General features: G+C 37.2%; 1 protein-coding gene across 3 annotated transcripts; it reads left to right on the top strand.

Annotated features, from left to right (window-relative positions):
- Positions 1-1,005: 1,005 nt before the first annotated feature.
- LOC131057711 (uncharacterized) lies at positions 1,006-23,255 on the top strand. 3 transcript variants are annotated; one of them, XM_057991883.2, is made up of 3 exons: positions 1,006-1,279; positions 20,422-20,803; positions 20,979-23,255. In XM_057991883.2, exon 3 carries the CDS (start codon positions 20,988-20,990, stop codon positions 22,941-22,943), a length of 1,956 nt encoding a protein of 651 aa, XP_057847866.1. In that variant the 5' UTR covers positions 1,006-1,279; positions 20,422-20,803; positions 20,979-20,987; the 3' UTR covers positions 22,944-23,255. The 3 variants fall into 3 exon arrangements, with proteins under 3 accessions (XP_057847866.1, XP_057847873.1, XP_057847861.1); XM_057991890.2 differs by lacking the exon at positions 20,422-20,803 and adding an exon at positions 2,283-2,348; XM_057991878.2 differs by lacking the exon at positions 20,422-20,803 and having other exon boundaries at positions 1,007-1,279.
- The last annotated feature ends 341 nt before the right edge of the window (positions 23,256-23,596 follow it).

Genomic DNA, 23,596 nt, shown 5'->3' with positions numbered 1-23,596 from the left:
TGCTTAAGCAAGTATTGTTGTCATAGTGAAAAAATAGTATTCCTATGTGTACAACTATTGAGGTAGCAATGTATATTCATTTGAGTATTTCATATTAATAATTTGTCCTATCACAAATATAAAAAGTGAGCACAAAAAATACCTTGTATTTTTCCATGCAATGAGAAGGATTTTCAACAAGTTTTACTATTCAACTATTGGTCCATTTGTGTTGGATATAAGTTGTATTTTATATAATAATGTGTTTTTTCTATAACAACAATTTTTTTTTTTGTTCAACTATTAATTCATTTATGTTGGATTTACAAGTTAGATATAACAATTATTTATGGTTACTAATATGTATTTGGTCCATTTATGTTGCATATAAGTTATACTCTAAATAAAAATATGATATTTTACTAACAAGAAATGATATATATTCTTTCAATTACTAGACATTTTTAGATTAAGTTTTGGTCGAATCTTTAAAAAGTCATTTTTTGGACACTTCAAGACGTGTTATTTTGATGAGTTGCATGATGAGTCACGCCTTCAAACCTTAGTTGTAGATAGTTAAGTGTTCATTTTACATTTCTAAAAAACAGAGATCTTACGATATTCCATGTGATGACTACATGTTGACGAAGTTAGCCCTAATGACTAGTGATCCCTCTCCCCTAACATTCTCCCCTAACATGAACCTTCTACTTGCCTAACAAAAAGAAAATTCTCACAACATTTATTTACTTACTTTGAATTTATTTAATGCATCAGTTTGATTTGACCTTTTATTTTAAGCAGAAGAATTTAATCGAGGGGCTACATAGTGTGACCGCCAGCTTATTGTTGACCTTTCTACCTGCCTAACAAAAAGAAAATTCTTACAACATTTATTTATTATTTTGAATTTATTTAATGTGTCAGTTTGATTTGACCTTTTATTTTAAGCAGATGAATTTAAACGAGGGGCTACATAGTGTGACCGCCCGCTTATTGTACTTTCGTCAATTAATGGATTTTTAGTCTGTGGAAATGTTGGTATGGTGGGGGACAGATACAAAATCCTTTTCCGCGGACATCATAAAATGATTCAATCCGATTAATGGTCCGTTGTACATTCCCCACTGTTTCCTGTAACGCATAAATCATTAAAGACTAGGGTTTTTGTTAATACTGTTGCGGATTCAGTGGAAAGTATTTGCTGGAAATCGTTATGGGAGACATCGGTTTGCAGATCGGGGAAATTTAGACGGTTCAAATCCGTTATCTATCGACATTTTATTCGGCAAAAGAGAAGGTAGTTTTAAAAATAAAATAAAACTGTGTCTCGTTCTCTTTTTTGGGTTTTAATCATGTTTGGTTTGGTTGATATTATTATGGACTTGGTAGCCAAAGCTAAGTCTCGGATTTCAAATTCATATTTTTTTTTTCTTTTGTCAAGAAATTTTGAGTCATTTTGGCATAATTAAATTGAAATATTTCAGTGTTGGGTTCAGGATTTGATAGCACGTTGTCTATAGAAATGCTTTTGAAAGCTTAAGATTTTGAAGTTGTAAATGATCTTATTTGTATTTTGATACTTTATTGGATGCGATGAAATTGCATTTTTTAATTTGTAAATTCCACTTCTCCTGTATTGGAGTACACCACACTCAGAATTGGGTGTGGTGGTTTACTGAATTAAATATTTAAAACTAAATTGAAAGCACTGATGATTTGCCATTTAAGCTCATCCCATTTGTTGGCGTTGAAATTTGTTTGTCTTGCTTATCTTGTTACATTTAGGCTCAGATTTAAATAAACTGTCGAAAGCTGCCTGAGATTTTTATTTTCTTGAAATTTATCTGTGATTTAATTAGATTTTTAATTATAGTGCCGAAGATTTAAGAAATCTGTCTTTTCCCCCTTTAAATTCACTATTTGATTAACTAAATGCGCTTACTGACAACATTTGCATCAATGTGAAAACTACTAGCACCTTTGCATTGTTTTTAGTAAACACAAACATCTGATCTGGACATCTGTGTAGGACCTTTAATAAATTACAATATTGTGACTTGCTTTGTAATTTAATGAATTTGATGCTCTGCTGAAGATATCATATTGAAATTAATGGACAGTAATAGTAAGATCTTAACATGTTCCATTTTTTGATTTTTGTTAGAGCGTTTGTGAGATTTGTAAGATAGGTAGTCTTTACTACATCATACTAGGTGTGAAGTGGTCTCTACTCTTGGAATTTCCTTAATTGGATTGCTTTATGCCCGAGATGTTGACGTTAAGTTTAATTTAATGTGCAGTGTTGGGCACAGCAAAGCATTGCACAGTAGTTTGCGGATTGCATTTGTGGGCTTTCTATTCATTAGGTATTCGCTACTATTTACTAGTCAGATGCAAACGTTGTTTTGCTGCTTGTTGTTCTGCTATAGAATTTGTCAGATTTGTAGGTACTAGGTACTCTGTGTTGTATGATGTTGGCGCCAACTACAGGTATGAGGTGGCCAGTACTCTATAAAATTCTATTAATTTGATGTTTTCTGTTCAAGATATGGTTTATAACTGAATGTGCAATAGCAGGTATGGCTAGGCATTGGATAGTTGTTTGCCGAGTATTTTTTATGTTTTAAGTTACTGTGTAGCCTCTACTCTTAACGTTCAGAGCAAACATTGTCTTGCTGTTTGTTGTTCATCAACAAACATGTCGAACTTGTGAAGGAGTTTCTGTTCAATCACATCGGCACTGCTCACAAGTATTAGGTTGTCTGTGCTCTTAACTTTTTTGTAGTTTTGTCCTTTTTGTTTAAGACATTGTCTTGAAAATCCTCAAGGGGTGACTAAAATATAAAATCCTAGTATGATCTTCTTCGATATAACTTTTTTAATTTGAGCATTGAATAAAGGTTCTGTCAACAGTTAGTAAGTTGGGATGAAGTCATCAGCTTGAATTAGGCAAGTTGATTTCCGAGTTAACACTGTCTGCTATCACAGCAAGACAAGGAAATTGTGTTCAGTTATTGCTTACATTTGTGGGGGGGGAGGGGGGAGTTAGTTAACAGTAAACCACCACCAATTATGGAATTGATTTCCAATGATTGGGGATTACTGCAGATGGGGTTATGAGGGAGAGCTCAAGTCAAATCTTTTGCAAATGAAACAACAGCAAACTTTAACTACGGCTACAGGAAAAGGAACACTGCTACAACTGTTTGGGGCTTGGGGATGTACCCTTCAAGCTTGGATCTGTTTACAGCCTTGCGCATAAAAACTTCAAGTGTGAGACAATCGTAGAACTGTGCAGGACGTCCAGAACCAGCAGAGTGATCTCTTTGTAATCTGCAGGGCACTAAGGACATTCCAGAATCCAGATCTGTGTGCTGGGCACTCAAGTGAGTCCTATTAGAATAGTTCTTTTTTGTGTACATTTGTGTTGTCAAGCAATGATTAGGTATTTCTGCTTTTAGCATTTTCTGGGTTGATTTCTCTATGGATTTAGCTTAGAACATTTTAGTGTTATTAAAGTTGTGATCTTGCCAGCCTGTGGAAAATAGTAAATGCAATATTACATTAAAAGAGAACAAAACAATCAGTGTGAAAAATCAAAACTTATAGAGAATATTTACTGCATGTCAGATAGTGTCAGGGAAACACGGTACCAGCAGAGGGAACAAAGAAAGCAGAGGATGCCAGACAGGAATGAAAAGTAGAAATTTGTGATGTAATGAAGTTCTTAATGGATGGGTAGCGACAGCTGATTCAACTCTTCATTGAGAGCCAGCAGAGTAAAGCAACTAATCAGGCAGCTATACCTCTAGGTAATGGGACACAAGGGGCGTCGTTATCTGCAGAAATAAATCAGAATATCCCAACAATATCAGTCATTGGTACAAGCATAGATGAAAAACTCGGATTTTGCAATAACTCGGCAAGGCCAAAAAATTTTAAAAACTCGGGACTCGCCAAAACTCGGCAAAAAACTCGGCAAAACTCGGCAACTTTATCGAACATTTGAAAATACATTTTTTTTTTATATATAATTCAAAAACACACATTTACACCAAATTTGTATAACATATATGATTTCCATGATATATAAATCAAATTTTTTTGGTAATACATAGCAACAAATGCAAGTATCATAGCATAAACCAAAAACCAAGTGCAACATATGTATAAGAGTTCAATACATATCAACGTATCATAGTGACAGTCTCATAGAGTTATAGAGTCATAGACCACAAAACAAGAACCTCTGAAATTCTGATTACATATCAAGTTCAAAGTTTGGTATCAATGAAATTATGAAAATAAGAAATCATAAATTGCGTCTACGACTAAAGCTCAAAATAGATTGTGGCCGCTGGGTGGGTGGTGCTGAAGTAGTGGCAACATCCTCAACACTAACAGGTGCCTCTTCTGCATGATCAACCTCCTGCTCCTCCTCACGTGCTGCCACTTCCGCATCCCATTCCTCTCCTGCCCTCTCCAACTCACTCAGCTGCTCATTAGTAAGGAATGGATCCAAATCATTATCAACATCATCAGGAGAAGCAACCCATTCTGCTGCATATGGATCAATGTCATCCAAGTCAAGTGCTTCATGTGAATCTTGCCCTAGCACCTTCTTCTCATGTAATCGAATGTTGTACCGCACATAGACAAGATCATTCAAGCGTTGTTGAGTCAACCTATTGCGCTTTTTTGTGTGGATGTTCTCAAAAACACTCCAGTTGCGCTCACAACCAGAAGCACTACAAGGCTGTGATAATATGCGGATGGCAAGCTTTTGAAGATTAGGCGTTGTGGCACCATAATCTTCCCACCACAAATCTGCAAGGATACAAAATGTGATTTATAACTTGTAAAGATTTCAATAATCTTAAAGAGAGAAATAAATGGTAAAAATTAAACATATGTTTTTTTTTACCTGGTCGTAAGGTGGCTCTCCTACGTTTGCAATCAGGTGAAGAAAACAATTCCCCTAAGGCCTTCTTATAACTCTGCAACTCATCAAGTATCAGGTCTCGAAGGATCTCATCATCAACTAATCTCCGAATGCATGTGTCAAGGCCAATTCTAACCTCTGCATCTGCTTTGAAACTCGGAGAGTAAAAAAACTTGGGATTCAAGAAGTAGGCAGCAGCATGAATATGTTGGTGGAGTTGATGGTTCCACCTCCGATCAATTATGCGCCATATGGGTTCATACTTGGTCTTGTTTGACCCATACAAGTGTTGAATCGCCTCTTTGGCCTTATCCATGGCCTCATATAGATACCCCATGGAGTTATGATCCCCATCCACCATTCGTAGCACCCTCACCAACGGTTCCGACACCTAGATATAAAAAATCTAACAAAATCAGCAGATTGAAATATTAGAAAATTAAATAATAAATCATCAATTAAAGTTTCAAAACTTACATTGATGATCTCCTCCACCATCTTGGCAAAATTAGTATCAAAAATGGCAATCACAACCTTCTCTGCTTCAGGCTTTGTAGCATAAGGACTCCCCAACCATCTTTCACTCACGAACATCCGCTTCAGGTTGGGCAATGTAGCAAGTATGCTCTGCAAGGTGAGGAAATTGGTAGCAAAGCGTGTGACCCCCGACCGCACAAGATCCTTACCTTCAGTGTGTTCTCTCATAAGATTCAGGACCCATGTGTGATTGTAGATGTATTTGGTGATATTCCTTCCATCTTCAACCACTTTCTTTACCCAACTTAGTTTCCCTATGTCCTCAAGGAGCAAGTCAAGACAATGGGCAGCACAAGGGCTCCAAAATAATGTCGGATGTCTAGCCATTAGAAGTTTGCCGGCTGCCACATATGCAGCTGCATTATCAGTCACAACTTGGATGACATTCTGCACTCCCACATCCATCACCACTTCATCCAACATGTTGCACAAGGTCTCCGCATTCTTCACTTCATTGGAGGCATCAATTGATTTTAAAAATACTAACTGTCCTCCTGAAGCAACTAGAAAGTTGATGAGTGTCCTGTTCCTACCATCTGTCCATCCATCAGAAAGAATGGTGCAGCCATTCTTTTCCCAAATAGTCCTTTGCTCTTCCACTAATGCATGAGTGTTTTGGACCTCATCCTGCAATAACGGTCCACTTACCTCGTAACGGCTTGGGGATTTGAACCCCTTACCTGCCACAGTCAACGCGGTGACCAATTGGTCCCAAGATGGACTAGAAATAGCATTGAACGGAACATCGTTGTAGATAAAAAATCTAGCACACGCCACCTTGGCTTGTTGGTGAGCCTCTTTATTCCATGCAGTGCCAAGCAATCCAGGTTGTGCACCAGGAGTGTTACGTGGAATAAAGAAGTTTTCCATGTTGCTGTCCAAAGTTCCCTTTGCTCGTATCCGTGGCCCAAGGGAAGAACCAGATGTCCCCACATCTGTATGTGACCCCATGGAACTCAAATCTGCCCTTGGGGCTGCCATTGCCTCTGCTGTTCTCTTTTTTGTTGCCTTCCTTTGATCATATGCTTCAAGCGTTGCTATTGCATCTCTCGTAGCCTCTTCAGTACATTCCGTACAGCTTGTGGTATCTCGGCATTGAATTTTTGCAAGGTGATATTTGAACCTATTAATGCCACCTTTTACAATTTTTTTGCAATGGTTGCAAAAAACATCTCCTCGTTTTGGACCTGGTCTCCCATGTTTCCAACAAGGGTCTCTCTTTTTGCCACCAACTTTAACTGTAGAAGCTGAATCCATTTTCTTTCAAAAAGATGTGGAAAAGAACCTAGCAAAAGAGAGGCAACATTTAGAGATAAATAACATTGTTACCAAAAAAAATCACAAACATCCAAAAATTACAATGACTGTATAACTGTATTTTATTTACAGTCAAAATAGATGACTCTCTAAAATTAAAATTTTTAATTGGTTGTGTATTTTTTTAAGTTTTTAACTTCAAATTTAAATTTAAATGAAATACTTTAATACACATTGACATTACACAGTTGACAGTCATTTCAAATGACTATGAGTATTTCACAATTGACTGTGTAATACACAGTCATTAATTACAATGTACATTAATGATTAATGTATTACACAGTCATCAGTCATTTGAAAATGACTATGTATTACACAGTCATTTCAAAATTTCAAATGACTGTGTATTACACAGTCATCAGTCATTTGAAAATGACTGTGTATTACACAGTCATCAGTCATTTGAAATTTTGAAATGACTGTAATGACTGTGTATTACACAGTCATTTGAAAATGACTGTGTAATACACAGTCATTTCTCATTTGAAATGACTGTAATGACTGTGTATTACACAGTCATTTGAAAATGACTGTGTAATACACAGTCATTTGGAAATGACTGTGTATTACACAGTCATTTCAAATGACTGATGACTGTGTAATACACAGTCATTTGAAAATGAATGTGTATTACACAGTCATTTGAAATGACTGTGACTGTGTAATGATGACTGTGTAATACACAGTCATTTGAAATGACTGTGACTGTGTAATGATGACTGTGTAATACACAGTCATTTGAAAATTTGAAATGACTGTGTATTACACAGTCATTTGAAAATTGAAATGACTGTGACTGTGTAATACACAGTCATTTGAAATGACTGTGACTGTGTAATGATGACTGTGTAATACACAGTCATTTGAAAATTTGAAATGACTGTGTATTACACAGTCATTTGAAAATTGAAATGACTGTGATTGTGTAATGATGACTGTGTAATACACAGTCATTTGAAAATTTGAAATGACTGTGTATTACACAGTCATTTGAAATGACTGTGACTGTGTAATACACAGTCATTTTCAAATGACTGTGTATTACACAGTCATTTCAAATGACTGATGACTGTGTAATACACAGTCATTTGAAATGACTGTAAATTGTAATTACTAATTACTAATGATTGTGTATTACACAGTCATTTGAAATGACTGTGACTGTGTAATACACAGTCATTTGAAATGACTAAGACTGTGTAATACACAGTCATTTTCAAATGACTGTGTATTACACAGTCTTAGTCATTCGAAATAAAACAATACAAAAAGATACCTGGTTGTGCGTGCAAATGCAAACAATACAGTCATTTTGACTGTGTAATACACAGTCATTTCAAATGACTGTGTATTACACAGTCAAAACGACTGTGTATTCGAAATAAAACAATACAAAAAGATGCCTGGTCGTGCGTGCAAATGCAAACAATACAGTCATTTTGACTGTGTAATACACAGTCATTTCAAATGACTGTGTATTACACAGTCAAAATGACTGTGTATTCGAAATAAAACAATACAAAAAGATACCTGGTCGTGCGTGCAAATGCAAACAATACAGTCATTTTGACTGTGTAATACACAGTCATTTCAAATGACTGTGTATTACACAGTCAAAATGACTGTGTATTTGAAATGAAACAATACAAAAAGATACCTGGTCGTGCGTGCAAATGCAAACCCTATGCAAATCGCGTGGCGTTTTTTTGCCTTCCGGAGTCGCGCGAGCCGCGAAATGGAATAAAGACTTCGGTTTTTTTTTTGCCTGCGACTTAAGTCGCGTTTTTCTCGCATTTTGTGCCGCGTTTCGGGCGGGTTTTGGCCATTAACGGCGATTATTTGCCAAAAAAATCGCGGCGAGTATATTAAAAAATCGCCCCGAGTATTTCCGCGATTAACTCGCGCGGGATTATGGATCGCGATTACTCGCGAGTTTTTGAATTGCTCGCCGAGTTTTTCATCTATGGGTACAAGACTACCCAGAGTTACGCTCTTGCAAAAAGAAGTCTTGACACAAGATGAAGATGTGGATAGTCAGCAGGGGTAAGATTTGGATGTTCTCCATTCACAATATAGGGCAAAGAATGCAGAATTTTGGGCAGATATTTCCTTAATGATTTTTTGTACACTGAAGTACAAAATCAGAGCAAGGAATGGAAGTAAAACACCTTTGAACAGGTGATAAGTTCCAGATAATTTCCACAACAAGTCAAATTATGATATTGCTACCAAGGTTCAACAGTGTAGTTTTTGAGTCAAACTTATTGACCCATGATTCATGAGTAGTGGTGAGAGAATGAATGATACACTTAGCACTCATTGCAGCTAGGTGATGCTCACAGTGGTGAAGCATTGGTCCTTCCCAGGAGGTAACCCATCCCAGTATTACTCCAACTTGAGCGTGCTTAACCTTTGAACAGGCCTTATAAAGACTTGCAAAGTTGATTGGTTTAACTTTCTGTTTCCTTGTTTGATGGATCCAATAAAACTTGAGCTTCAACTTGGATCTAGAAGTTGAGCATGCACTTTTTTATTTAGTCCTATGTATGAGAAGGCAATGATTTGCTATCCTTCACTTGGAAAGGGTTGTGCACAGATGGTGATACCATTGTCTAATTACTTAGGGCACAACCATATCACAACCAATGAGGAAATTTGTAGGAGGTCGACAGATAGATTTGAAAGGAAAGATCTCAAGGACCACTTTAGAGAGCTCACACTACTTAATCACAAAGGCCCAATGGAGGTTTACATGGTTAATTTTTGGAGAATAGTAGTTATGGTATCCAACATATTAGAGAGGCACCTAGTATTCCTTTTCATGGAAGGGTTGTAAGAACCCCTTATAGGCCTAAGGATCTTGTAACCAATTCATTTCAAGTTGCCATAAAAAGGTCCATAACCTTGGAAATCACTACACCTAGTAGATCTTTCCAAGGTTCAAAATCTTTAGAGGAGCAAATCTAGGGGCATTAAAGCGGCAATTACAACAACAACAACAAGGAACACAATACAAATCCTTTCCACAAAAATTGAAGGTTGCACCTTCTCAACTCAATGGACTTGTACGAAATAGGACACACTTTTTGGAATTGACAATTAGGAGACATCACTTGCAATGAATTGTGGAGGAAACTACTATGCTTCAACTATAAAGAACCTTGGGACCCAACACATAAGCATTTGGCAAAAAGGTAGGTCCATTTGATTGAGGTGCACTTTGATGACGAGGACAATCCAAGTTAATTTACAAAGGCTCTAGGTGTAAAAGAGGGCGAGGCTTCATTACCAGGCAAAGGAAAGGAAGGTGTACAATCACTTAAAGGAGTGCAAGCATCTATTAATAGTTCGTTGTAAGGAGCAGTGAGGTATCATTATTTTGAGTCACAAGGGAAGGATTGGAGGGCTACATACAATGGTACTTGTTGACAAGGCAAAGATCTATAACTTTTTTTATTATGGGTTGGTAGCACATTTCAAATCGAAAGACGAAGAGTTTGTTAGGTTTGAAGTGGCAGTGGTAGATGGTTATTATTGGCTTACAAGTAGGTTGTTTGCCAATTATAGGTGGGATTAGATGGACTTATTATCTCCCATTAGGTTTGTCATATTTCTTGGGGGAGCTCATATGAATTTGAGCATCCAATGGCTACATTCTCTTGAGAGTTCACATTGAACTACCAAACAATGACACCCAACTTTGTGGAATAAGGGTGAAAGAAGACCATCAAGGGCATTATGGACCCTTCAATATAGTAAGTATTAGCTCATGGAATAGACCAATTATTGAGATGGGACCAAGTGAGTTGTGGATGGCCAGTAGTTTCACCATGAAGGGGCTATCTCCAAGTGCCATGGATTAAAGGGAAAATGAATATTTGCCTAATATTTGAGTTTTGTTAGATAAGTATGCTTTTGTTTTTGGGACATGCCTTTAGGAATTGCATTTGATAGAGGTTTTAGCATATGATTGAGTTGTAATTAGGTAGGAGGCTTTTCATGGTGACTCCGTATTGTCACTAGGTTTGAATTCAAATTTGATTTTGACAACCATAAAATTCGGATGAAGTTTATTTGTAGCTTTAGTGGTACCTAAGAAGGAGGAAAATGGAATGAGGATGCATATATCTTAAATGGGCTTTGAATAAGAAAATCATTAAGAGTAGATATTTCTTACTCCATACTGATGAGTTTTGTAGGGCAGTATGTTACACAAAATAGATTTTTGCTCAAGGTATCACTAGACAAGGGTTAAACGTGAAGACACTTTTAAGGCTGCCTTCCAATGTTATTGTGAGCTAGCTACATTCCAATGAACCATACATGTAAATTTCAAACCTTATATGAGGAGATTTGTGTTGATACTTTTTGGTAGCTAGATATGGGGGAAACATAAAACACTTAGATATAGTGTTTGCTATCCCAACAAGCTTGTTTAATAAAAGCCAATGTTCGTTTGGAATGCAAACAAATTTGTACTTGGGACACATAATTAGTAGGGTAGGTGTAGGGATGGTTCCAACCAAGGTGTAATCCATTCTTGAGTGGCCTGCTTCGAGCACATTGACACAATTACAAGGATTCTTGAATCTTTGTAGCCACTACATGATGTCTATTATAGTATTCTCACACCTAGCCTTGCCCTTGATGGAATTAATCAAGGAAGGTGCTTTTCATTGGTTCATAGTGACATAAGAGGCATTTTATGTGTTAAAGAGGGTAATGTGATTGGCCTCATTCTTTCCATACTTGATATTGCAGTACGTTTGTGGTTGATGTGATGCTTCAAGAGAGGGTCTAAGGGCTATTCTTATGTAAAAGGGATTATCAATATCATGGATAGTTGGAAATTGATAAATATAGTGTAATACTAATTTCTCTATCTATGATAAGAAAATGTTGGTGGTCTTGAATGCTCTAGCTAAATTCAAATAGTATCAAGTTAGTGGATGTTTTGTAGTTTGAATGGAACACGACAACTTTAGATTATGATATTTCTTATTGCAATGTGACCTCAATGATCGTCAACAAAAATGGGTGAGCAAATTAGAAGCCTATGATTTTGACATGGAGTGTGTCAAGGGGAAGAACAATAGGGTAATAGATGCTCTCTCTCAGAGACCTATATTAATTATCGGCTATCCCTTTAGTAGAATTTGATTGGAAGGAAGAATTGCTGCTTGTGTATGCTAAAGATCCACTATTTATAGGACCAATTGATTGTATAGTTGCTTTCTTAAATAGGGATTAGAGAGGTGAAGAATGGTATTATTTTGGACAAGGACATTTTTTTTGTGATACCATGATCCAAGCTGAAATAGAAAATTATTGCAACATTTCACTATTCTCCTCTTGTTGGTCGCATTGGATTTTCCAAAACTTCTAGACAAGTTTGGACTAGGTATGCTTGGAAGGGATTGAAAGAGGATGTAATGCAATACGTATGGGAGTGTGTCAAAGGATGAAACATGAAACCAAATATCTTGTAGATGTGCTTCAGTTCCTCAATAAAAATGGGAATCTATGTCATTAGACTTCATCATAGGCTTTATTTGATTGGGGGGAAAGAATTGTATTTTTGTGGTTGTTTATCATTTGACGAAATTTGCTCACTTATCCTTTCCTAGTGAATTCAAAGTTCTATGGATGGTAGATCTTTTCTTTAGGGAGATCTTTGGATTGCATGGATTACCTTATATAACAGTCAGTGATAAAGACACACATTTCATGAGTTCATTTTGGAAAGAATTATTCAAGTTATTACAATTAGATGAATGGGCAAATAGAGACAGTGAACAAATGGGCTGAGGGGTACTTGAGGAGTTTTGTGATCAATTGCTAGTTAGCTTGGGTGTGGTGGCTTTACCTAGGAGAGTATTGTTAAAATGCTACTTACCACATATCCATTGAGATGTACCCTTTAATGGAATTGTATAGTTATGATGCACCTATTTTCACAGAATTGACACTTCCAAAGACATGGCTCCTCCCCGCAACAAGAAATTTCATTCAATAGTGCAGAGAGGTTTTAACAAGTTTACATGATCAACTTGCACATGCACACAATCAGCAAAAGGTCTATGTTGATAGGCTTTGCATTAAGAAACATTTTGAGGTAGGAGACATGGTTTTCTTGCAGTTGCAGCCTTATGGGCAGTGTAGTTTAAAAAGATATGGGGCTGAAAAACTTAAAACCTTGCGTTTATGGTCCCTAAATAGAATTGTATAATGTGTTGGTGAGGTGGCTTATCTAGCTGTACCTACCCCTAATAGTCAAATCCACAATCTTTCATGTATCTTGTTTCAAGAAAGCAATGGGACATCATGCCACACTTTAAGGTGAACTTCCATCTCTTAATGATTATAGACAATTAATCTTAGTGCTGGATCATATACTTGGAACAAGAGACAAGTGACTATGGGATATTGTAAAAACTGAATTCCTGGTGCAATGGAAAGGGTTGCCCAAGGAGGATGCTACTTGGGAGTTGGCTGATATCCTATATCACACAACCTTGTCTTGCTTGAGGACAAGTAAATTTAGAGAGGGAGGACTTGTAATGCCCCTTTTTAATTTGAGCATTGATTAAAGGTTTTGTCGGTAGCTAAGTCAGAAATAAAGGTTTTGTTATCAATTAGCAAGTTAAGACCAAGTCTTTAATTTGAGCAAGGCAAATCAGTTTCCTAGTTAACACCGTTTGTTATCATAACAAAATAAGAAAGTTGTGCTCGGTTAAATCCCAATTTTTGGGGGAGCTAATTCACCAATTATTGAATTGATATCCATTGATCGGTGATCGCTACTCTTGGGGGTATAAGAGAGCACTCAAGGCAAAGGAGAGTACCTTTTGCAAATGAAAAAAATAAATGTCAACGTCATAAAAATGAATTATGCTACAACAATTTGGAGCTTGAGGATGTACCCCTTTAAGCTCTGATATGTTTATAGTCTTGGGGACAAAAATTCTCAAGTGTGAGACAATTGGAGATCTGTGCAGGATGTCCAAAACCAACAGGGTGATCTGTCTGTAATCTACAGGGTGCCAAGGACATTCTGGAATATAGATCTGTGTGTTGGGCATTCCATTGAGTCATATTAGAATAGTTCTTTCTATTAGTACGTTTGTGTTGTCAAGGAATATTTAAGTTCCTATTTTGTCACCATTTTTGGGTTGATTTCTGAATGCTTTTAGTGTAGAACATTTCACTTGGGAACCAACCTGAGATAGATGGGGCCTCTCAAGGCAATTTGGGTGAAGTAGGTGCCAATGTCTTAGCTGGGATTCTACAAGTAATTTTAGGTTAAGTTTTTGTCAAAGTTTGGGCATCAACCTAAACAACAATGTAGGAGCTTTTTGCATTTTGAAGAGGTATCACTCTTGCATCAACCTAAACAACAATGTAAATTTGACATGGCAATTGCAGAATTTGGTTTGCAATTCTTGTTTTCAGCCTTTAAAAAATGAGTGAAAAATTAGAAATTGAAGACCTCTATTGGTTAATTAGACATTTTCAAGGCTATATTGGCTTTTTTCTTGTGTCATGTTTGTTTTGGGGTGTTTGCTCCTTGCTGAGAGCCTCCTACGATTTTTTTTTCCCTTGTATTACTAATTTCTGTTGTTGTTCTGCCCTTGTTTCTAGATAAAGAGAAGTTCTTGTACTTGCTGAGTAGCTCTAAGGATAAACATTCAAATTGCTCACTTGCACACCTCAAGGCTTTGAATCCTCAAAGGCAATCTCCTTTGCAAATTCTTGCTCTAACCTTTTGAGGCAACATTCTGAATGGTTTCAATATGGCATGATTTCCTCATGCCATTGGTTAGAAGGTCTCTAAATTATTTGAAGACTTGAATATAGCTAAAGATTCAAACAGTTCTCTGGTTGTAAATAATCTGAAAATTAGCCAAACTAAGCTGTACCAGTGGGGTCAAGGAGAACCACTCAAGAGAGTGTAGAGACTTGGAAACAGGAAATTGATATAGAATCATTGTGTTATGTGCAAACAAATCTGGAAGCTTGCCAAGGGGGTAAGTTGCAGACTTGTAATCTAATATGAAAACCAAGAAAGTTGAATTTTCTGCTTGTCATAGGTGGCAAAAATGCCAAAGGCCATGGCAATAATGCAAACCCTGGTGAAATCATAAATGCCACTGCAAATGCACAAAAAACAGTCTAGTGGAAGCAGCAAAAACATGTCTAAACTAACGAGTGAAAAACAAAGGTTCTAGCTCTTAAATTGACTTTCTGGACATTCCAACTTGCATGTTGGCATCATGGAAGGTTGTAGAAAGGTATACTGTTTGTTGACAAAGTTTGAGCGTTGGCTCTTCATGTATTCTTTTTTTTCCATGTTATAAGATTGATTGGAGTTAAACCAGATAGGGTTTCTGAGTTGTAGAGTTTCATGGCAGGTTTGAAGGAGTCTGAAAGCATTGTAATTGCTCCAATTAGCCTCATTGGCATTGTAATATTTTTGCGTATGACTGAGATAGTAGAATGAGGAGCAAAATGTTACTTTTGCTGGATTTTTTTTTCGGTCGGTAATAAGTTTTTGATTTTATTAATTTAATGAAACAAAAAGTACAGCATTCTGTAGTTATTCATCCAGTAACTTCCAAAACACCACCCAAAACATACTCAGAGAAAACCCCCTATACACCAATCCACTACTAAGACTATATCTAAAGCAGGGTGATAACAGTATCTTGGGCACTCTGATAGCCCAGCAGAGATCAAACAATTTACATGAGTTTTTTTAAAAAACATGCTGAAAAAAAAGACTGCTATTAATAGCTAAAAACATACTAAAATCACTGGTTTGCATTGCCATGCTCTTCATTAAACCTGGCGAGTATATGCACCACCTCCTCTGTGCGTGCTCTCAGCTGCAGCTCACGTCCCACTTCAACCCTGGCAATCTCATGCGCTGCACAAAGAGCATCTTCCACTCTCATTAATCCTTCAAACGTTTTGAAGGCTTCCCATCCTCTCCACACTCGGGCTCTGCATCTCTCTTCTATATCATCCTTTGGTTTGAGGACGAAAGGAATGGGGTCAATGTGCTCTATCAAGCCTTCCGAAACGTCTATTCCCACTCCCCGGACAGCCCATTCGAAAATGGAGTCCAAATCCCGCAAATAGTCTGCAGTAATTAAATCATTTAACATGTTTTTCACTGTGGCCACTGTGGTTTCAAATTCGAGCCCCCAAGCAGCAATAAGTGAGTAGATATCCATATTAGTCCTGTATCTGTGACTAATATGAACAATGTCTTCACCCAACAATAGCTTCACTGCATCTGTGAGTCGTTTTTCCTTGTAAAGGAATAGGCCTTGAATATGCCTATTTGTCACCTTTCCCACAAAAGGCACTAGTTTCTTGCTTGTTTTGAATGCGAAACAAGCCTCCATTATACTCAGCTACAGCGCCATCACCTTTAAACCAAAACTTTGCTCTCTGTAAATTCTTGCAGAAGTTTCAAGAGGATGTAATGCGAATTAAGAAAGAAAGTAAACCTCAAGGTTGCTATTAATGCCTTCCTCACACTGTCCAAGCTGCACAACCAACACTGCCGCCGCCAAAGCAAAAAACATAAATGCAAAATCATCACATCTCTGTCCGGGTATATTTCAAAGAAAAGTCTGCACAATTCGGTATTAACTTCGCCTCTGAATCGCGCAACTACCATGTACCTCATCCAACACAACCTCCATCTGCCTTTTTCGAGGTTGCCAAAGCCATTAAATCCCTGCCCACGTCATCCTCTGTCAAGTTACGAAAATCTTCTATTTGAAAATCTTGTACAGCATTGAACTTGCAAGCCCATTTTGAGAGTGTATCCGCTTCTCTATCGCCCACTCTCTGCACATTAGTTACTTTAAAATCATCAAAGTAATTCAGATCATTTTTGATCTTCTGAATATACTTATTTAACATCCAAGCCGGAATATCTCCTCTAATTATAGCATTGATTATGATCAGTGAGTCACCTTCCAAGTGCAGTTTTTTAAAGCCTAGTTTTAAACCTCACTCAACTGCCAATAGTGCTGCTTGCACCTCAGCTGCATTATTTATTCCTCTCACCAGTCGTTTGGCACCCCAAGCTACAATATTGCCTTGCCAATCTCAGAATACAACCCCTGCACCTGAATTTCCTGGGTTACCTTTTGATGCACCATCAAAATTAACCTATATCCACCCTACTTCTGGCAGAGTCCAATTGCTGATTAAATGATCATTTGGTTGCTCAGAAGATGGAATATCCTGCCTAGGCCCATGAATGGGCCGCTTTTGCTAGATTTTTTACCCTTATGTTTTCTCTAGGTTAATCTGTGTTTTATGTCTTGTGTGCATGCTTCCTTGCATGTTTTTATCTTTGTTTTCCATGTTTCGATTCAAGGTATTGAAACAGTGTTTCGAGGGTTGGTGGTTGAGTTGATGTTGTGATATCTGCATCTTTGTGATCACAAGGAGACTATCTGCTGTGTTTTTACAGATTAGTAACCATCCGCCCTCTTCATCTGCCTCACCCTCCCTGTTCCCACCTCATCGTTCCTTTTGCTAGCCTCCTAATTGTCTAAATATCTTAGTGAAGCATTCAATCTATATGATGTTGTTACTCTTACAGTCTTACCAAATTCAACCAGGGATGGATCACAGGAGCTCTCAGGGCCAAATGATAAGCTATTGGTTTGTCTAGCAGAGAGCTTGGATCTGGGTCTGATTCTTGATCCAGTTTGGTGCTGCTTGGATTCACACACTAGGCAGCAATACAACTATGGGTTATGTTGGACAAATCTGAGCGAATCTGTGAAGAACCTAGCAGAACCTGTTGGACATAGTGGGCGAATCCAGGGCCAAAATCATGAGCCTTGCCTGAACCCTCTGCAAATTATGTTTTAAAAATAAAAAATTTAAAAATCTTTGATTTTTGTTTTTTGGCTTGACATTTTTACGAAAATAAAAGACACTGGCTGGTTGCTTTGCATTCACACCACTGAGCAGGGTAGGCAAGTAGAGGACACAGCTTGTTGTTTTTCCTGGAAACACTCTACTTGTGAAAGCTGCCAGAGAAATGTGGATGCATCCCTAGATGATATGTATTTTTGATGATTGAAGATAATGTTAACAGTCGCCCATGGTGGGACTGGACTTGTATGTGGAAAGCCTTCAAACACAAAAAGTTATAAACAAATATGAATCAAGTTCATTTACACAATGTTGAAGAAAAATACCACAAAAGAAAATAAGGTTTACAAATGATTTAAGATGTTATAACAATTGCCCATCGTGGGGGCTTGAATCCACTTGTAGAATACCTTCAAACACAAAAAATATATTCAAATTGATTTACTTACACATGATTGAATAAATGATACCACAAAAAAAACAAGGTTACAATTATCCACATTGAGGCTCAAACCTACATGTGAAAATCTTAAATCGCAAAATTAAATTTAAAGCAAATTTACTTATATACTACGTTTGTGGCTTGACAATTTTACAAAAAAAAAATGACACTGGCTTGTCGCTCTGCATTCACAACACCAAGCAGGGCAGGCAAGTGGAGGACACAGCCTGAGAGTGGCTTTTCGTCAGTGGAAACAAGAGACATATTTACAAACTGCTTGCAGCAGTGTTTTCCCTTTAGCAGACCTATGGAAACATCTGCTTGTATAGAAAGCCGCTAGAGAAATTTGGATGCAAGCTTGGATGATATTTATTTTCAATCATCTATTTTTTTCTTATAAATTCTAATTAATAATATATCTTTTTGTCTATTTATGGACAGATTTTATCTTTGTATTTTTTCTCTTCCAATTTAATGATTATTCTGGATTTTATTATGGCCATAATTTGCTTCAATTGAAATTGTTCCTGTTTAAATGGCATTCTGTTTGCATATAAGAAATTTTGAGAAGAGATGATCTATCCATATAATCTTTTTTATTTTATTTTTTGGCTCTGAGCACATCTTCGCTAAATCTATTTCACTTTCCCTTTTTGGTTGTTATCCTGTAGATGGTCAGTATTATTTAAATTTATTTGATTTCAAATTTCTCAGTCTTACGAGAGTCTGATTATGCGAGTCATTTATACTAAATAAGCTCCAATTGCTGACAATTTTCCTTGGGTTCAACTTTTCAAAAATATATTTTTTCCCATTGTTTTATTTATACTTATTTTGCACCCTTTCTTTTTAACCATCAAATTATACCCACCAATCGGAGATGTTGTAAAGAGTCATTTTTTTAATAATTCTATGGTTTGCTTCTCTTAATCTTCTTTGCCTGCATAACTGAGACTATAATGCTTTCTGGATGTAGGGCAAATTACCTTTATTAACATGTTCACATTCTTAGGCTTCCACATTTTTAAACTTTGGGAAGAAGATTTTAAGCCTTGTATTAAACTGAGGGCATCATTCTTCATCATTACTTTCTTTTGCTAGAACACTGGAACGCTAATTTCCTTAATATCTACGTCATTCTTATCTCCATATATTTTAAATGTTTTGCCTTTTTAAAGTAAATAAAATAATATTCATGATAAATTAAAAAATATATGTAGGTTTGAATCCACAAGGGGGTGTGTGTCACACACCACATTTGTGTCTTCCTCGGCAGTGACCTTAAAAACCACTTTTATCTGTACCTTTATCCATCTCAGTGTTGCACTTCTTTTCTCCATATTCTGGTGTATAATTTGACGTGTCTTTCTTGATTGACATCTATTCCATTTGTACAAACATTTTAAAATTCTGGTATGATAAATATAAATGCATTCAAGATATACTAATGTATGAGCTACACCATTTATTGCACCCCATATGAAGACAATTTTGTTTGACCAATCTTGTTAAAAGGGGTGATTAGTCATTTTACAACTGAGGCTACATTAAAACTTCCTCCTCGGCGTCTCTCTATCTTTGAGTTTCTTCATTCCCTGGCTTTGAATCCATATATTTGTGGTGATTGCTAATTTTAACCTTTTTGAGCTTCTCAATGGTGACCCACAAGTGAAGCATGATACATTTGCACTCATTTTATATTTTAAGATTTTTACTTTGTTTTTAAATTGTGTAAGTGGCATCCTATTTGGGGAGGTTGTTTCTGGCACATTACTAATATCTTTGATGCTTTTCTGTGAAGAGGTGTTTTCTTATTCACGGCCTTAGGATTCCCCACATGCAAAGTGATATTCACAAATTGTTAGATGTTTTTGGTTCAAATGGCAGTCACATCATCTTTAAATTTTTAAAACCATTTTAGCATGTTGGGCAACCTAGTGAAACAAGATTTGTCTTGTGGCTGTAATCTTTGATTGCCCTAATTAGTTTTATCCATTGATTAGAGGCATTGGGTTATCAGTTTCTTTTTTCCGCAAGAAATTTAGATGTGCATTTTTTCTGCACATGGGTGCAAAAATGTATATATATTCAGTCCTGCCTTTTTGTTGGTCATTTATCAGTATATTTATTGTTTTTTTGTGGCATTAAATTGTTACACCAGACTAGCTTTAATAGTTCAACCACAAGTTTGGTTGTCTCTTGCATAAGACTGACTTATAGATTTTATAACAGTTTATCACTGCAGTCTTGAACATGGATTGATACTCTCTCATGATGATTGCATTGTTAGGTTGTTCGTTTTGAAGGCTAATGTGATAGATTTAGCCTGTCCAGCTTAAAGTTTTCGGTGTGAGAAAGTTCGTAAAGGAGAGATGCTAGGTCTTATATCTCATCTCCCTTATCTTCAGAAGTGTGGGTGTTTAAGAAGCCCCATTTTGCTGACATAGAGTTCTGGACCCCAGAAGCTCTTCAGAGGAAATCACAGCTTAGTGCTTTAGCAATTGTCATATGTTCATGGTTGCTAAAATTATTTTTAATGCGGGGAGGCTTGCTATTGTGTGTGCATGTGGTATTGGTATTTGTGCAATGACAGAGATCCTGTAATGAAGCTTCTAGTAAGAACCTAGAACCCATGTTGAAATTTTAATGAATCTGATCCTGGACCTTTTGAGGTAACTCATTTTTTTCCCTTTGGAAAAGGCTTCATATATCTGCATTAAAACTGGGTAGGTCAAAGTTGATGAGAATATGAATGACAGACTGAAATTTATTGGTATCTTTTGTATCATTTTCTATATGTTTTTAATAGAATTTATTAATCTTTTTGAGCATTTGTCCTTGTTACAGGCTTTTGCCATGGAGTCTGGATCACAGTTATCACAAACCTTTTCCACGTCTATTCAGGAACCTCTAGAATCTCCTGATGTTGGTGAGTTAAATAATGGCTCTCCTGGTTCTGGTGGTCAGAATAATTTCTGGTGCTACTTGTGTAAAAAAGTTGTTTCTGCAGAGCCAGAACAACCGGGAGACAATTTGGCAATGGTTTGCTCCGATTGTCATGGTGGCTTCATTGAGACTGTGACTGCAGCTCAGTCGTTGCCTGATATGGGCCGTTCTCATTACCGCAGGCATCGAAGGAGAGGAGATAGTTCTGGTCAAAGTGTGGAGAGTGTAGAAAGTGTGTACTCACAGCCTGTCTCACAATTGCTTCAGCTTCTGGGTCAAAATTCACTCGAGAACTCAATATTTGATCAGGGTCTTCGTTCTGACCAAGAACCTGATTCAGGGAGAAATGTAATGACAGATGATGAAGCCTCTCGCCTTACTATAACCCACCCTTTCAGCCAAAGAAGAGCTGCTGCATCAAGTATGGGGAGTGAAGGGTATGATCATATGGAGTCCTTTTTAGGTGATAGTGATACTAACATTACCTTCAGTGGACATGGAGCATATTTAGGAGAGAGTGATGGAAATATTACTTTTACTGGGCATGGAGCTAATTCAGATGCCTCAGGAGATGTCTTGGGGGATGGCCATAATTTTCTGGATGGTGATATGTTCCTAATTCACCAGGACGAGGAGAGTCATGCTGATGGAGATAGTGAATCTGGGCTTGAGACTGTACATGCAGGTCGATATGATTGGGATTCTGTAGATGAGAATGATGATGGAGAATGGGAAGCAGGAGGTGAAGATGAGTTTGGAGTTGAAGGCAGAGAAGGAATGGGAGAAACAAGAGGAGCTTCAAGTGCTGAAGAAAGTAGTGAACAATCTGATCACCGATCACAAGTACGGTCAAGGAGAACAAGGTGGGATCTTCGTAGACATCAGCGGAGGAGGATGAACTTTGAGATTAATTTACGTGATTTCATTCCAGATGTCTTTGGACGTTTTGCAGGTAATAATTCTGAGGCAAGTTTGGAGCTTCGTGATGGGCCGTTCTATGTTGGGAATCCTGGAGACTACCTTGATGCAAGGGGTTTCGAGCAGCTATTACAACATCTAGCTGAGACTGATAACACTAGGAGGGGAGCACCTCCTGCTGCACAATCTGCTATACAGAAGCTGCCTTTGATTTATATTGAGAAGGTGCATGAGGAGGATGGGAGCTCAGTATGTGCCATCTGTAAAGATTCTCTAGTGCTTGGGGATCAAGCCAAACAGCTTCCTTGCAAGCACCTGTATCATCCTGATTGCATTTTGCCATGGCTGAGTGCTCGGAATTCATGTCCAGTTTGTCGTTATGAGCTACTTACCGATGACCATGAATATGAAGAAGAGAAGAGAAATGCAATTAATAGAGCCAATCACAATTATAATGAGCATAACTTCACTCAGGAAACCTATTCTGAATTCTCCACCAACACGGATGATTTGGAGAATGTTGGTTCTGAGCAACATGAGGCAGAAAGTTTACTAGAAACATTCAGAGCACTTGGAAGCCCTGATCTTACTGATTTTGATGAAGAACTCCACACAGAGGGAATACCTACTCATGAAATGGAAGAAGAGCATGCTGTTTCAGAACATGCTCTTCTGCAAGAGACTGATCATGAGGTTACTGACAGTTTTTCTGAAAGCAAGGAAGTAGCTGCTTCGCAAACTTCAGGAAGAGGATGGTTATTTTTGGCTGCTGGGCCTGTTTTAAGTGTTGTTGGCCTTGTACTGGTTTTGTGCTTTGGAAACCGTTTAATAGGTGGTAGGATTCAGCATAATAACACACAACAGTACTTCCAGAATTCCCATGTACAGCAAATAGTTCCAAATGAAGTGAACAACCGGAGGAGATGGTGGAACCTTTTCAGGAGGTGAGAAGATTGAAAAGTCACCAAGGTGTTAATTTAAGAAATTTAAATGGCTCCTCTGATGTTTGATTTTGGCTGTTTAGATTTTGGGACTATGGTTTTTTTTGACCTGAATGTGGCGGCGATGCAGGAAGCACCATTGGATCTATATATATATTTCTGGTTTGTTACAGTAGAAATATTTTATATTGTCTCTCCAATATTGTTTCAAACCAGAATTTTAGATCTGGTTTAGTGATGGAACATGTACAAAAGACAAAGATGTTGGTTTAACATGGCATAACAGATGTAATTAATATTAAACTATTGTTTCTACGAATGTATTGTGCAGTGTGTATAGACTTGGAAGATTAAACGAGCTTTTGTGAATCAAATTCCTAACATGCATAGGCATATTTTGGCTTTTGGAGTCCTCTTAATTCCCTTTTAAGACTCCTGTTTGCCGTGTGACTTGCTGGAGTACATGTTTGTGTTCCCATAGACTGACTTAGGTTGTTCGGGGATGTAAATATTATCTTTTCCTTTTTTTGCTAGTCAATGCTGGCTTTCATTAACTAGTTTTGAAAGCAAATAGGACCTCGTATTTGTTAGTTGCAGCAATTTTAGAGTGTAGGACCATTATAGCAACATAGTTTGTACTTTGTTTAATTCTTGTAAGAT

The sequence above is a fragment of the Cryptomeria japonica genome, chromosome 9 (genome assembly GCF_030272615.1).
Source record: "Cryptomeria japonica chromosome 9, Sugi_1.0, whole genome shotgun sequence".
NCBI lineage: Eukaryota > Viridiplantae > Streptophyta > Pinopsida > Cupressales > Cupressaceae > Cryptomeria > Cryptomeria japonica.
The sequence above is the reverse complement of the archived record's forward strand: the minus strand, read 5'-3'. Positions and strand labels throughout refer to the sequence as shown.